This window comes from Coregonus clupeaformis, unplaced genomic scaffold (genome assembly GCF_020615455.1).
Source record: "Coregonus clupeaformis isolate EN_2021a unplaced genomic scaffold, ASM2061545v1 scaf0378, whole genome shotgun sequence".
NCBI lineage: Eukaryota > Metazoa > Chordata > Actinopteri > Salmoniformes > Salmonidae > Coregonus > Coregonus clupeaformis.
The window spans coordinates 272983-290000 of NW_025533833.1; the positions used below are offsets into that span (position 1 = coordinate 272983).

The 17018-nt window shown below is 46.2% G+C and overlaps 1 protein-coding gene across 3 annotated transcripts in view; it reads left to right on the plus strand.

The window, feature by feature from the left end:
* Positions 1 to 1474: 1474 nt before the first annotated feature.
* Positions 1475 to 17018, plus strand: part of tasp1 (taspase, threonine aspartase, 1) — a 104635-nt gene continuing 89091 nt past the window's right edge. Inside the window, exons 1-7 of one of the 3 annotated variants that reach the window (XM_045215161.1) lie at positions 1475 to 1543; positions 2299 to 2520; positions 3402 to 3469; positions 7200 to 7268; positions 13676 to 13796; positions 16631 to 16715; positions 17008 to 17018. The exon at positions 17008 to 17018 is cut by the window's right edge and continues 69 nt beyond it. In XM_045215161.1, coding sequence (XP_045071096.1) covers positions 2373 to 2520; positions 3402 to 3469; positions 7200 to 7268; positions 13676 to 13796; positions 16631 to 16715; positions 17008 to 17018 — 502 coding nt within the window. In that variant the 5' untranslated portion in view covers positions 1475 to 1543; positions 2299 to 2372. Of the gene's footprint in view, positions 1642 to 1671; positions 2042 to 2298; positions 2521 to 3401; positions 3470 to 7199; positions 7269 to 13675; positions 13797 to 16630; positions 16716 to 17007 lie in introns of those variants that run through there. The other 2 variants (XM_045215160.1, XM_045215162.1) reach the window with 2 other exon arrangements.

Genomic DNA, 17018 nt, shown 5'->3' on the forward strand with positions numbered 1-17018 from the left:
GATCTGTGTGCCGCGTTCACATGCTATTCGGAAATAGGAAACTAGGACTTGCAAACTGGTTGAACGTGGCACGTGTATACAGGAACTACAAACTATTAGCAAATCGCACATTTCAGAGTTTCCTAATTCCGACTGGCACGTGAACACGGTAATAGTCTCCCATGTATACTGAGCAAAAATTCAAAGATTTTACTGAGTTACAGTTCATATAAGGAAATCAGTTAATTGAAATAAATTAATTAGGCCCTGAGCTATGGATTTCACTTGACTGGGAATACAGAAGGTAGGGTTGTGGATCAGAAAACCAGTCAGTATCTGGTGTGACCACCATTTGCCTCATGCATAGAGTTGATCAGGCTGTTGATTGTGTCCTGTGGAATGTTGTCCCAATCCTCTTCAATGGCTGTGCGAAGTTGCTGGATATTGGCTGGAACTGGAACACAATGCCGTACACATCGATCCAGAGCATCCCAAACATGCTCAATGGGTGACATGTCAGGTGAATATGCAGGCCATGGAAGAACTGAGACATTTTAATCTTCCAGGAATTGTGTACAGATCCTTGCGACATGGGGCCGAGCATTATCATTCTGAAACATGAGGTGATGGTGGTGGATGAATGGCACGACAATGGGCCTCGGGATCTCGTCACGGTATCTCTGTGCATTCAAATTGCCATCAATAAAATGCAATTGTGTTTGTTGTCCGTAGCTTATGCCTGCCCATACCATAACCCCACTGCCACCATGGGGAACTCTGTTCACAACGTTGACATCAGCAAACCGCTCACCCACACAACGCCATACACGTGGTCTGTGGTTGTGAGGCCGGTTGGACGTATTGCCAAATTCTCTAAAACGATGTTGGAGGCGGCTTATAGTAGAGAAATAACAGGTGGACCAGGTGTCTTGTGGACATTCCTGCAGTCAGCATGCCAATTGCACTCTCCCTCAAAACTTGAGACATCTATGGCATTGTGTTGTGTGACAAAACTGCACATTTTATTGTGGCCTTTTATCGTCCCCAGCACAAGGTGCACCTGTGTAATGATCATGCTGTTTAATCAGTTTCTTGATATTCCACACCTGTCAGATTGATGGATTACCTTGGCAAAGGAGAAATGCTCACTAACAGGGATGTAAACACATTTGTGCACAACATTTGAGAGAAATAAGATGTTTGTGCGTATGGAACATTTCGGGGATCTTTTATTTCAGCTCATGAAACATGGAACCAACACTACATAATGCGTTCATATTTTTTGTTCAGCGTATAACTCGTGAGATATGCCTTGTTCAAGTCTAGACGGAACTAGGAAACGCGGAAATTTCCGACTTGCCAACTGGTTGAAGGCGGCAATTGTATAAATATAAACATTTACAAAAATCGAAAATTACCAAGTTTCCTAATGCCGACAGGTATGTGAATGCAGCAATAATGTTTTGGACGCGCACCTCGCGTCATGTGACGTATCCTTGAACCCGGAAGTGATTTAGCTGCAGAGGCGCAACCAGAGTACTTTCAACTTGCAAAGTTTTTGATAGTAAAGTACATTTTCACATAAACAGAAAAACATGAACCGGGTCTTTACTAGTGTGGCAGCTAGTTAGCAGATTCGTGCACAAATAAGTTTACAGTCGAGTAAGTCGAGTCTTCGAAATGTGGATGCTATGCTATGTAGCTAGCTAGCCTAGTTAGTAGCTAGCTAGCTTGCTCAGTTGTCGCAAAACGTTAGCTGTCAGCGAATATTTGCATGCTGTAGCTAGGCACCCAGAGAAACATGCTACATTTCTCTGTCGCTAGTTAGCCACTCTTATTTTTAAACCAATTTGATCGGAAACTACCAGACGTTAAGGCTAGCTAGCTTGCTAACTTGCAGACAGACTAGCCAGTTAGCTAATGCCTACAATGGCATGCCAGTCTGAATGACCAATCCATCTAGTCTCGGAAATCACATTGTTTACATTGTGGGAGGCAACCCGTCCATCTCAGTCAAACAACCCCTGCAGCAACAGTGTGTCCCACTCAGTTGACGTGTGTGGTGAGCTTTTCCCCCAAGCAGGAGTGAACTGGAAATTATATCGTGCGCCTTTTAATGTCTGCACCTAGTTATCCAGAATGTCAAAGCACAGTTCAATCCACATAACGTTAATAGATCATGTTCATCAGATGACTGTTGACTCTGCGTGTACGCATTTGCAAAATACAACTCGTCTATGAATTATGGTACACCGATGCTTTAGCCACCATCCCTAGTAGGACAAATGCCATCTCTCCTTTTATGTTCCTTCCTGGCAGGTGTGAGAGCCAAGATGCCAGTGTTGCCCGTGGCTAACGGTCCATGATGCACGTGGAGGTGTGCTGGTGGGGTTATGGAGACTCTACTGAACTGTGCTGAAGAGCAACAACCCCCCCTGCCCCCCGCCTCGCCTGACTCCTGTTCCACAGTCACGCCACAGGACGCTACTACAGACAGAAATGACACGGGGAAAGCTGTTGGCTTTGTATTGGTGCATGCAGGTTGGTATACTTACTGTACCTTACTGTGCTACATCAGGGGCGGCAGGTAGCTTAGTGGGTAAGAGCGTTGTGCCAGTAACCGAAAGGTCGCTGGTTCTAATCCCCGAGCCGACTAGGTGAAAAATCTGTCGATGTGCCCTTGAGCAAGGCACTTAACCCTAATTGCTCCTGTAAGTCGCTCTGGATAAGAGCGTCTGCTAAATGACAAAAATAATAATAATAATAATTAGCCTATAAGATGACATTCAGTTACCTGTGATAGGATAAGTCACCTGTGATAGGATAAGTTACCGGTGATAGGATAAGTTACCTGTGATAGGATAAGTTACCGGTGATAGGATAAGTTACCTGTGATAGGATAAGTTACCAGTGACGTTGACTGTCTGTACTGAATCTGTTATCACACTGAAGCACGACCACGGCCGTGTCCGACATCTGTCTTGCCACGTTCTAATGCGCAGTCACGCTTAGATTAGATAGCTTGTTTCCCACCATTCGTACATTTTTTGTAGCGCGTGTCCCCTATTCTGATTCTCAGTCAGCAATTGTCAAACACACGTGGGTGTGAAAATACTATTCTCTTCCTCGCTAGTGTGTAGAAATGACTATGACATCCTGGCATTTAAAGCGTCCTACATTTTCGAAATTTCACATACTGTAAAACGTTCTATTTTCGCATACCCCAAAAATATAACTATTTAGAACGCAAGTATGGCGACTGACTTAGCCTGCTGTGCAGACAGTGAAAGAGAGGCAAACAAAATGGTTGTAGGATGATATCATCATTAACCAGCGGTCGAAAACAACACACTGTCTTTGCTGATGAATTTGGTAGCAACCTTTTTCATGACATACCGTCTTTCCATTTCTTTGTTTTTCAGGAGCAGGATACCACTCTGAATCCAAAGCCAAGGAATACAAGCAAGTCTGCAAGAGAGCTTGCCAGAGAGTGAGTTTGCTTTGACGTTGGTTTGACTTGTCCAGTGCTTCCTTATCAGTGCAGAATGCAGGAAAGGATACAGGGAGAGGAAGCCGCCAGAGTATTGAGATGCAGCCCGAGACTACAGTGCAGTGGTGCTGTTCAGATCAGGATGGAAGGGAGGGATCAGGTTGCATACCAGATAGCACCCTATTCCCTATGTAGTGCACTACTTTTGACCAGGGCTCATAGTGGACCACTACATAGGGAATAGGGTGCTATCTGGAACGCACCTTCAGACTTCAGAGAGGAGTCCGTATGAGGCAGTGTGTGCCAGGGAATGTGAGTTATGTGTTGAAAACACGCCATCGTCAGTCTCAGCTGGCCGGAGGAAACTACACGCTGTAATGTTATGTTCCACATTTTCTGTTTCAACTTTGTACTGTGGAAAACCTCTTTACTTTTATTTAATAGTCCAACGTTGATATCAGATTAGAGCAGCTACAGATGTCCATGGGGAAAATGGCTGTCTGTCCAAGTCTGTCTCTGTACTGTCTCTGTCGCTATACTGTCTCTGTACTGTCTCTGTCGCTATACTGTCTCTGTACTGTCTCTGTCGCTATACTGTCTCTGTACTGTCTCTGTCGCTATACTGTCTCTGTACTGTCTCTGTCGCTATACTGTCTCTGTACTGTCTCTGTCGCTATACTGTCTCTGTACTGTCTCTGTCGCTATACTGTCTCTGTACTGTCTCTGTCGCTATACGGTCACTGTGATGTCTCTACTGTCTCTGTCTCTACTGTCTCTGTCTCTACTGTCTCTGTCTATATTCTCTCTCTGTACTTGCTCTGTCTCTGTCTCTGTATTGTCTCTGTATTGTCTGTACTGTCTCTGTCTCTGTGCTCTCTCTGTGCTGTCTCGGTCTCTCTGCTGTCTCTGTCTCTGTGCTGTCTCTGTACTTTGTATTTGTATTTATTAAGGATCCCCATTAGTTCCTGCCAAGGCAGCAGCGACTCTTCCTGGGGTCCGGCAAAATTAAGGCAGTTATACCATTTTAAAAAACATTGCAATACATTCATTACAAAATTCACAACACACTAAGTGTGTGCCCTCGGGCCCATACTCCACTACCACATATCTACAACTCAACATCCAGTTGTACGTGTGTGTATAGAGCGTATGTTATCGTGTGTATGCATGTGTCTGAGCCTATGTTTGTGTTACTTCACAGTCTCCACTGTTCCATAAGGTGTATTTTTATCTGTTTTTAAAATCTGATTCTACTGCTTTCATCAGTTACCTGATGTGGAATAGAGTTCCATGTAGTCATGGCTCTATGTAGTACTGTGCGCCTCCCATAGTCTGTTCTGGACTTGGGGACTGTGAAGAGACCTCTGGTGGCATGTCTTGTGGGGTATGCATGGGTGTCTGAGCTGTGTGCTAGTAGTTTAAACAGACAGCTTGGTGCTTTCAACATGTCAATACCTCTCACAAATACAAGTAGTGATGAAGTCAATCTCTCCTCTACTTTGAGCCAGGAGAGATTGACATGCATATTATTAATGTTAGCTCTCTGTGTACATCCAAGCGCCAGCCGTGCTGCCATGTTCTGAGCCAATTACAATTTTCCTAAGTCCCTCTTTGTGACACCTGACCACACGACTGAACAGTAGTCCAGGAGCGACAAAACTAGGGCCTGCCTTGTTGATAGTGCTGTTAAGAAGGCAGAGCAGAGCTTTATTATGGACAGACCTCTCCCCATCTTAGCTCTTGTTGTATCAATATGTTTTGACCATGACAGTTTATAATCCAGGGTTACTCCAAGCAGTTTAGTCACCTCAACTTGCTCAATTTCCACATGATGTATTACAATATTTAGTTGAGGTTTAGGATTTAGTGAATTATTTGTCCCAAATACAAAGTTAAAAAAAAAACGTTTTTGAAATATTTAGGACTAACTTATTCCTTGCCACCCATTCTGAAACTAACTGCAACTCTTTAAGTGTTGCAGTCATTTCAGATGCTGTAGTAGCTGACGTGTATAGTGTTGAGTCATCCGCATACATTTTAGTCATTTAGCAGACGCTCTTATCCAGAGCGACTTACAGCAGCAATTAGGGTTAAGTGCCTTGCTCAAGGGCACATCGACAGATTTTTCACCTAGTCGGCTCGGGGGATTAGAACCAGCGACCTTTCGGTTACTGGCACAACACTCTTAACCACTAAGATACCTGCCGCCCCATACATAGACACACTGGCTTTACTCAAGTGGGTAGTAAAGATTGAAAAAAGTAAGGGGCCTAGACAGCTGCCCTGGGGAATTCCTGATTCTACCTGGATTATGTTGGAGAGGCTTCCATTAAAGAACACCCTCTGTGTTCTGTTGGGCAGGTAACTCTTTATGCAGGGGGTGTAAAGCCATAACACATACGTTTTTCCTGCAGCAGACTATGATCGATAATGTCAAAAGCCGCACTGAAGTCAATTGTATAAGTGCTGTGCTTGTACTGTCTCTGTACTGTCTCTGTCTATGTACTGCCTCTGTACTGTCTCTGTCTATGTACTGCCTCTGTACTGTCTCTGTCTATGTACTGCCTCTGTACTGTCTCTGTACTGTCTCTGTTCTGTCTCTGTACTGTCTCTGTCTCTGTACTGTCTCTGTCTATGTACTGTCTCTCTACTGTCTCTGTCTATGTACTGCCTCTGTACTGTCTCTGTCTCTGTACTGCCTCTGTCTCTGTACTGTCTTTGTCTCTGTTCTGTCTCTGTACTGTCTCTGTACTGTATCTGTCTATGTACTGCCTCTGTACTGTCTCTGTCTATGTACTGCTTCTGTACTGTCTCTGTCTATGTACTGCCTCTGTACTGTCTCTGTACTGTCTCTGTTCTGACTCTGTACTGTCTCTGTACTGTCTCTGTCTCTGTACTGCCTCTCTCTCTGTACTGTCTCTGTGTATGTACTGCCTCTGTACTGTCTCTGTCTATGTACTGTCTCTGTACTGCCTCTGTACTGTCTCTTTACTGCCTCTGTCTCTGTACTGCCTCTGTCTCTGTACTGTCTCTGCCTCTGTACTGCCTCTGTACCGTCTCTGTCTATGTACTGTCTCTGTACTGTCTCTGTTCTGTCTCTGTACTGCCTCTGTCTCTGTACTGCCTCTGTCTCTGTACTGTCTCTGTCTTTGTACTGTCTCTGCCTCTGTACTGCCTCTGTACTGTCTCTGTCTATGTACTGTCTCTGTACTGTCTCTGTACTGCCTCTGTCTCTGTACTGTCTCTGTTCTGTCTCTGTACTGCCTCTGTCTCTGTACTGCCTCTGTCTCTGTACTGTCTCTGTACTGCCTCTGTCTCTGTACTGCCTCTGTACTGTCTCTGTTCTGCCTCTGTACTGTCTCTGTACTGTCTCTGTACTGTCTCTGTTCTGTCTCTGTCTCTGTTCTGTCTCTGTCTCTGTACTGTCTCTGTACTGTCTCTGTCTCTGTACTGTCTCTGTCTCTGTACTGTCTCTGTTCTGTCTCTGTCTCTGTACTGTCTCTGTCTCTGTCTCTGTACTGTCTCTGTCTCTATACTGTAATGACTCAGTGTCTCTATGTGATCCCCATGGGTTGTGTTCATTAGGGCATGCAACGGACAACAATGGAAAAGTCCAGGTAGACTCTCCCTGTTTCAGTCCCTTTTCTTCTGTCACATGCCTCATGAACACGACTAGTTTAAACTGTCCTACGTATCACGTGACGTCCGTCTTTCCCTTTCTTTCTTTCAGGCTGTGGACAGACTGAAAGCCGGTGCTCTGGCAGTGGACGCTGTGACCGCAGCCCTTGTTGAGCTTGAGGTTCGTGTGTCTCTCTGTGTGTCTGTGTGTGTGTGTGTCTGTGTGTGTGTGTGTGTGTGTGTGTCAGCTTGAGGTTGTTGGTTCTTGGAACCAGAGTAAATGTTTTCTATTACACGTTAGGGCTGGGCGATATATACACCCGTTAGGGCTGGGCGATATATATACCAGTTAGGGCTGGGCGATATATATACCCGTTAGGGCTGGGCGATATATACACCCGTTAGGGCTGGGCGATATATATACCCGTTAGGGCTGGGCGATATATACACCCGTTAGGGCTGGGCGATATATATACCCGTTAGGCTGGGCGATATATACACCCGTTAGGGCTGGGCGATATATATACCCGTTAGGGCTGGGCGATATATACACCCGTTAGGGCTGGGCGATATATACACCCGTTAGGGCTGGGCGATATATACACCCGTTAGGGCTGGGCGATATATACACCCGTTAGGGCTGGGCGATATATATACCCGTTAGGGCTGGGCGATATATATACCCGTTAGGGCTGGGCGATATATATACCCGTTAGGGCTGGGCGATATATATACCCGTTAGGGCTGGGCGATATATACACCCGTTAGGGCTGGGCGATATATATACCCGTTAGGGGCTGGGCGATATATATACCCGTTAGGGCTGGGCGATATATACACCCGTTAGGGGATGGGCGATATATACACCCGTTAGGGGCTGGGCGATATATACACCCGTTAGGGCTGGGCGATATATACACCCGTTAGGGCTGGGCGATATATATACCCGTTAGGGCTGGGCGATATATATACCCGTTAGGGCTGGGCGATATATACACCCGTTAGGGCTGGGCGATATATATACCAGTTAGGGCTGGGCGATATATATACCCGTTAGGGCTGGGCGATATATACACCCGTTAGGGCTGGGCGATATATACACCCGTTAGGGCTGGGCGATATATACACCCGTTAGTGGGCGATATATATACCCGTTAGGGCTGGGCGATATATACACCCGTTAGGGCTGGGCGATATATATACCCGTTAGGGCTGGGCGATATATACACCCGTTAGGGCTGGGCGATATATACACCCGTTAGGGCTGGGCGATATATACACCCGTTAGGGCTGGGCGATATATACACCCGTTAGGGCTGGGCGATATATACACCCGTTAGGGCTGGGCGATATATATACCCGTTAGGGCTGGGCGATATATATACCCGTTAGGGCTGGGCGATATATACCCGTTGGGGCTGGGCGATATATATACCCGTTAGGGCTGGGCGATATATACACCCGTTAGGGCTGGGCGAATATATACCCGTTAGGGGCTGGGCGATATATACACCCGTTAGGGCTGGGCGATATATACACCCGTTAGGGATGGGCGATATATACACCCGTTAGGCTGGGCGATATATACACCCGTTAGGCTGGGCGATATATACACCCGTTAGGGGCTGGGCGATATATATACCCGTTAGGGCTGGGCGATATATATACCCGTTAGGGCTGGGCGATATATACACCCGTTAGGGCTGGGCGATATATATACCCGTTAGGGCTGGGCGATATATACACCCGTTAGGGCTGGGCGATATATACACCCGTTAGGGCTGGGCGATATATACACCCGTTAGGGCTGGGCGATATATACACCCGTTAGGGCTGGGCGATATATACACCCGTTAGGGCTGGGCGATATATACACCCGTTAGGCTGGGCGATATATACACCCGTTAGGGCTGGGCGATATATACACCCGTTAGGCTGGGCGATTATATACCCGTTAGGGCTGGGCGATATATATACCCGTTAGGGCTGGGCGATATATATACCCGTTAGGGCTGGGCGATATATACCCGTTAGGGCTGGGCGATATATATACCCGTTAGGCTGGGCGATATATATACCCGTTAGGGCTGGGCGATATATATACCCGTTAGGGCTGGGCGATATATATACCCGTTAGGGGCTGGGCGATATATACACCCGTTAGGGCTGGGCGATATATACACCCGTTAGGCTGGGCGATATATATACCCGTTGGAGCTGGGCGATATATACCCGTTAGGGCTGGGCGATATATATACCCGTTAGGCTGGGCGATATATACACCCGTTAAGGCTGGGCGATATATACACCCCGTTAGGGCTGGGCGATATATACACCCGTTAGGGGCTGGGCGATATATACACCCGTTAAGGCTGGGCGATATATACACCCGTTAGGGCTGGGCGATATATACACCCGTTAGGGCTGGGCGATATATATACCCGTTAGGGCTGGGCGATATATACACCCGTTAGGGCTGGGCGATATATATACCCGTTAGGGCTGGGCGATATATATACCCGTTAGGGCTGGGCGATATATATACCCGTTAGGGCTGGGCGATATATATACCCGTTAGGGCTGGGCGATATATACACCCGTTAGGGCTGGGCGATATATACACCCGTTAGGCTGGGCGATATATACACCCGTTAGGGCTGGGCGATATATACACCCGTTAGGCTGGGCGATATATACACCCGTTAGGGCTGGGCGATATATACACCCGTTAGGGCTGGGCGATATATACACCCGTTAGGGCTGGGCGATATATATACCCGTTAGGGCTGGGCGATATATATACCCGTTAGGGCTGGGCGATATATACACCCGTTAAGGCTGGGCGATATATACACCCGTTAGGGCTGGGCGATATATACACCCGTTAGGGCTGGGCGATATATACACCCGTTAAGGCTGGGCGATATATACACCCGTTAGGGCTGGGCGATATATACACCCGTTAGGGCTGGGCGATATATATACCCGTTAGGGCTGGGCGATATATACACCCGTTAGGGCTGGGCGATATATATACCCGTTAGGGCTGGGCGATATATATACCCGTTAGGGCTGGGCGATATATATACCCGTTAGGGCTGGGCGATATATATACCCGTTAGGGCTGGGCGATATATACAATTCATTTGATTCATTCAAATGTATGTTTTTGCGCGATGTTCCAAATGCATGTATCGCAAGAATCACGTTTTTTATTTTCTGTTTTTCTGAGTGTTTATGTCTGCTTGTTCTCATGTTGTCTTTTTGGTCTCGTCTCATTCACTCCTTCTGTGCTGTGTGTCATGACTGTAGACTGTGTGTCATGACTGCAGACTGTGTGTCATGACTGTAGACTGTGTGTCATGGCTGTAGGCTGTGTGTCATGACTGTAGGCTGTGTGTCATGGCTGTAGGCTGTGTGTCATGACTGTAGGCTGTGTGTCATGACTGTAGGCTGTGTGTCATGACTGTAGACTGTGTGTCATGACTGTAGACTGTGTGTCATGACTGTAGACTGTGTGTCATGGCTGTAGGCTGTGTGTCATGACTGTAGGCTGTGTGTCATGGCTGTAGGCTGTGTGTCATGACTGTAGACTGTGTGTCATGGCTGTAGGCTGTGTGTCATGGCTGTAGGCTGTGTGTCATGGCTGTAGACTGTGTGTCATGGCTGTAGGCTATGTGTCATGACTGTAGACTGTGTGTCATGGCTGTAGGCTGTGTGTCATGGCTGTAGGCTGTGTGTCATGGCTGTAGGCTGTGTGTCATGACTGTAGACTGTGTGTCATGGCTGTAGGCTATGTGTCATGACTGAAGGCTGTGTGTCATGACTGTCGACTGTGTGTCATGACTGTCGACTGTGTGTAATGGCTGTAGGCTGTGTGTCATGGCTGTAGACTGTGTGTCATGACTGTAGACTGTGTGTCATGGCTGTAGGCTGTGTGTCATGGCTGTAGGCTGTGTGTCATGACTGTAGACTGTGTGTCATGGCTGTAGGCTATGTGTCATGACTGTAGGCTGTGTGTCATGGCTGTAGGCTATGTGTCATGACTGTAGGCTGTGTGTCATGACTGTAGGCTGTGTGTCATGACTGTAGACTGTGTGTCATGACTGTAGACTGTGTGTCATGACTGTAGACTGTGTGTCATGGCTATAGGCTGTGTGTCATGACTGTAGGCTGTGTGTCATGACTGTAGGCTGTGTGTCATGACTGTAGACTGTGTGTCATGACTGTAGGCTGTGTGTCATGACTGTAGACTGTGTGTCATGACTGTAGACTGTGTGTCATGGCTGTAGGCTGTGTGTCATGACTGTAGGCTGTGTGTCATGACTGTAGACTGTGTGTCATGACTGTAGGCTGTGTGTCATGACTGTAGACTGTGTGTCATGACTGTAGACTGTGTGTCATGACTGTAGACTGTGTGTCATGACTGTAGGCTGTGTGTCATGACTGTAGGCTGTGTGTCATGACTGTAGACTGTGTGTCATGGCTGTAGGCTGTGTGTCATGGCTGTAGACTGTGTGTCATGACTGTAGACTGTGTGTCATGGCTGTAGGCTGTGTGTCATGGCTGTAGGCTGTGTGTCATGACTGTAGACTGTGTGTCATGGCTGTAGGCTATGTGTCATGACTGTAGACTGTGTGTCATGGCTGTAGGCTGTGTGTCATGGCTGTAGGCTGTGTGTCATGGCTGTAGGCTGTGTGTCATGACTGTAGACTGTGTGTCATGGCTGTAGGCTATGTGTCATGGCTGTAGGCTGTGTGTCATGACTGTAGACTGTGTGTCATGACTGTAGACTGTGTGTCATGACTGTAGACTGTGTGTCATGGCTGTAGACTGTGTGTCATGACTGTAGGCTGTGTGTCATGGCTGTAGGCTGTGTGTCATGACTGTAGACTGTGTGTCATGACTGTCGACTGTGTGTCATGACTGTCGACTGTGTGTAATGGCTGTAGGCTGTGTGTCATGACTGTAGACTGTGTGTCATGACTGTAGACTGTGTGTCATGACTGTAGACTGTGTGTCATGACTGTAGGCTGTGTGTCATGGCTGTAGGCTGTGTGTCATGACTGTAGACTGTGTGTCATGGCTGTAGGCTGTGTGTCATGGCTGTAGACTGTGTGTCATGACTGTCGACTGTGTGTCATGACTGTCGACTGTGTGTAATGGCTGTAGGCTGTGCGTCATGGCTGTAGGCTGTGTGTCATGACTGTCGACTGTGTGTAATGGCTGTAGGCTGTGTGTCATGGCTGTAGGCTGTGTGTCATGACTGTAGACTGTGTGTCATCGCTGTAGGCTGTGTGTCATGACTGTCGACTGTGTGTCATGACTGTCGACTGTGTGTCATGACTGTCGACTGTGTGTAATGGCTGTAGGCTGTGTGTCATGGCTGTAGGCTGTGTGTCATGACTGTAGACTGTGTGTCATGGCTGTAGACTGTGTGTCATGACTGTAGACTGTGTGTCATGACTGTAGGCTGTGTGTCATGGCTGTAGACTGTGTGTCATGACTGTAGACTGTGTGTCATGACTGTAGACTGTGTGTCATGGCTGTAGGCTGTGTGTCATGGCTGTAGGCTGTGTGTCATGACTGTAGACTGTGTGTCATGGCTGTAGGCTATGTGTCATGACTGAAGGCTGTGTGTCATGACTGTCGACTGTGTGTCATGACTGTCGACTGTGTGTAATGACTGTCGACTGTGTGTCATGACTGTAGGCTGTGTGTCATGACTGTAGACTGTGTGTCATGACTGTAGGCTGTGTGTCATGACTGTAGACTGTGTGTCATGACTGTAGGCTGTGTGTCATGGCTGTAGGCGGTGTGTCATGACTGTAGGCTGTGTGTCATGACTGTAGGCTGTGTGTCATGACTGTAGACTGTGTGTCATGACTGTAGGCTGTGTGTCATGACTGTAGACTGTGTGTCATGACTGTAGGCTGTGTGTCATGACTGTAGGCTGTGTGTCATGACTGTAGGCTGTGTGTCATGACTGTAGACTGTGTGTAATGACTGTAGGCTGTGTGTCATGACTGTAGACTGTGTGTCATGACTGTAGGCTGTGTGTAATGACTGTAGACTGTGTGTCATGACTGTAGACTGTGTGTCATGACTGTAGGCTGTGTGTCATGACTGTAGACTGTGTGTCATGACTGTAGGCTGTGTGTCATGACTGTAGACTGTGTGTCATGACTGTAGGCTGTGTGTCATGACTGTAGACTGTGTGTAATGACTGTAGGCTGTTTATCATGACTGTAGGCTGTGTGTCATGACTGTAGGCTGTGTGTCATGACTGTAGGCTGTGTGTCATGACTGTAGACTGTGTGTCATGACTGTAGACTGTGTGTCATGACTGTAGACTGTGTGTCATGACTGTAGGCTGTGTGTCATGACTGTAGGCTGTGTGTCATGACTGTAGGCTGTGTGTCATGACTGTAGGCTGTGTGTCATGACTGTCATGACACACAGCCTACAGTCATGACACACAGCTTACAGTCCTTTCACTCAATTCTACATGAAAATGTATGTCTGTGTCTAGAATGTCCTATATTTCGTGATTCTTCTAAACTTATTTATTTATTTTTTCATCCACAGGATTCTCCGTTCACTAACGCGGGAATGGGCTCGAACTTAAACCTGTCCGGGGAGATAGAGTGTGACGCCAGCATCATGGATGGGAAGTCTCTACACTATGGAGCAGTGGGCGCTATTAGTGGTGACGGACTAACTACTGATGTTTGATGATGATGATGATGATGAAGGTGTTTGTGGAACTAGCAACTATGTAAAGCCCTATCCCAGGGGCAAAACTTCTTCAAAATATGTTGTTCTGTTCTGGTTGTAATGTCGTCAGATTGACGTTATTTCAACCAGCTCTGCCTGTTGGGATGTGTGGTGGTAGCACCTATAAGCATTGTACAGTCACCTGGAACAACTCTCCAGCTATAAGCATTGTACAGTCACCTGGAACAACTCTCCAGCTATAAGCATTGTACAGTCACCTGGAACAACTCTCCAGCTATAAGCATTGTACAGTCACCTGGAACAACTCTCCAGCTATAAGCATTGTACAGTCACCTGGAACAACTCTCCAGCTATAAGCATTGTACAGTCACCTGGAACAACTCTCCACCTATAAGCGTTGTACAGTCACCTGGAACAACTCTCCACCTATAAGCATTGTACAGTCACCTGGAACAACTCTCCAGCTATAAGCATTGTACAGTCACCTGGAACAACTCTCCACCTATAAGCATTGTACAGTCACCTGGAACAACTCTCCAGCTTTGTGGCGTTTATTCCTCGATAGCTGGTTCTACATCTACAAAATCCAACCCCAAAATAGTGACTATTATTGGCGCCAGCCACCCTAGTAACCAGTCTTGCACTGTTTCAGCCACCCTAGTAACCAGTCTTGCACTGTTTCAGCCACCCTAGTAACCAGTCTTGCACTGTTTCAGCCACCCTAGTAACCAGTCTTGCACTGTGTCAGCCACCCTAGTAACCAGTCTTGCACTGTGTCAGCCACCCTAGTAACCAGTCTTGCACTGTGTCAGCCACCCTAGTAACCAGTCTTGCACTGTGTCAGCCACCCTAGTAACCAGTCTTGCACTGTGTCAGCCACCCTAGTAACCAGTCTTGCACTGTGCTCGCCGCTAACATTTCATCAGCCTGCCCTTTTACCAGAAGTTCCAGCGAAGGCAGGTCTCCTGAGTATAGCCGTCACAATGTCCTGAGAACAACCACACACATACAACCACACACATACAAACACTCACACTGGAGGTGAACATCAGCGGGTATTTCATCATTGAGCTACAAATACAAATAAGTTGTTTTTGTTCCCCATGCATGCTGTAACAGTCAGCCATTAAATTGGTACATGACAAATGAAAGTTTCTTGGCTCAGATTGGACATGCCTGTTCTGTTTTGTTCTTTCCAGCCCCGTGTTTCTCATAAGGGCCCACAGTAGTGAACTATGTAGGGAATAGGGTGGTATTTGGGACGTAACCAGGCCTATGGTAAACCACATCCTATAACGGGTCTACGAGCCAAGGTCGTAGGTTCAATTCCCACAGAGATCCTATACGCATACCAAAAATGTATGCACTCATTGTACTATAAAACCTTTTGGAATGAAGTATCTGCTAAGTGGTATATAAAAATAAAATAATAATAATAATAATATATACCACAACAGGACCTGAAGTGTACCAGCCTATACATTGGCTCCATATACCACAACAGGACCTGAAGTGTACCAGTCAATACATTGGCTCCATATACCACAACAGGACCTGAAGTGTACCAGCCTATATATTGGCTCCATATACCACAACAGTACCTGAAGTGTACCAGCCTATACATTGGCTCCATATACCACAACAGGACCTGAAGTGTACCAGCCTATACATTGGCTCCATATACCACAACAGGACCTGAAGTGTACCAGCCTATACATTGGCTCCATATACCACAACAGGACCTGAAGTGTACCAGCCTATACATTGGCTCCATATACCACAACAGTACCTGAAGTGTACCAGCCTATATATTGGCTCCATATACCACAACAGGACCTGAAGTGTACCAGCCTATACAGTGCATTCGGAAAGTGTTCAGACCCCTTGACTTTTTCCAGATTTTGTTACGTTACAGACTTATTCTAAAATGAATTAAATTATAATTTTTTCCTCATCAATCTACACACAATACCCCATAATGACAAAGTGAAAACAGGTTTTTAGAGAGAGAAAAAAAAGATACCTTATTTACATAAGTATTGAGACCCTTTTCTTTGAGACTCGAAATTGACGTCAGGTGCATTCTGTTAAAAAATAATAATAATGAAAAAATATATATACTCTACGGTTCAAAAGTTTGGGGTCACTTAGTAATTTCATTTTTTTGGGGGGGGGAAACCCATAACTTCTTACAATTCTACACATTTTGACATGTGGCAGAGAGAAAAATCTGCATTTTTATAGCTAATCTCATGCAATTCTACACATTTTGACATGTGGCAGAGAGAAAAATCTGCATTTTTATAGCTAATCTCATGCAATTCTACACATTTTGACATGTGGCAGAGAGAAAATTCTGCAGTTTTATAGCTAATCTCATGCAATTCTACACATTTTGACACGTGTCAGAGAGAAAAATCTGCAGTTTTATAGCTAATCTCATGCAATTTTACACATTTTGCCATGAGGCTGAGAGAAAATGTTGCTGTTTTAAAGTGAACTTCCTATCATTAGAATCATTTTGCCATGGCTTATGATGGACTAGGACTAGGACAGAAATGTCCCCAGAACCAGGATTAAGAAACATGGACTAGTCAATCTCATCATTAGCTGCTGTGATGGGTGCTCCATTCAAGCATTTAACTGCTTCCTGCTGATTTCAGCTGAGTGAACACGTCAATGCCATCCTGTCCACAGCACTTTGGGGAAAGAACATGTCCTAGAAGGATCCGTGTGAACCATGTCATTTGGAGCCAGGGGACCTACGTAGCCCCCTAATTCACTACCTTTCTGTTTCCCGTGCAGGTATTAACAACCCAGTGCTGGTGGCCAACAGGTTACTGAGTGAAGCCCAGAAAGGGAAGCTGTCAGCCGGACGAATACCTCCCTGGTAAACATCTCTTTTTAAAACACTATCATGTCTATTATCTGGTCTTACCTTTCACAGATTGACTTTGCAGAACTGAATGTAACCCAGAGACTCTGATAACTATTTCTGTAGCAACTACTTGAATAGCAGTAACACACTAATTCACAAGGGAATCATGGTGAAAAGGATATCTGAACTGACTGGGGGAAAAAAATATCCATGGGGGCAAGAGATAGATGTGTGATTTAACTGTGTGATCTCTGTGAAGACTTTCCTCCGCTGATCGCATCGCTATTGTCCTTTTCCCCGTTAGCTTTCTAGTGG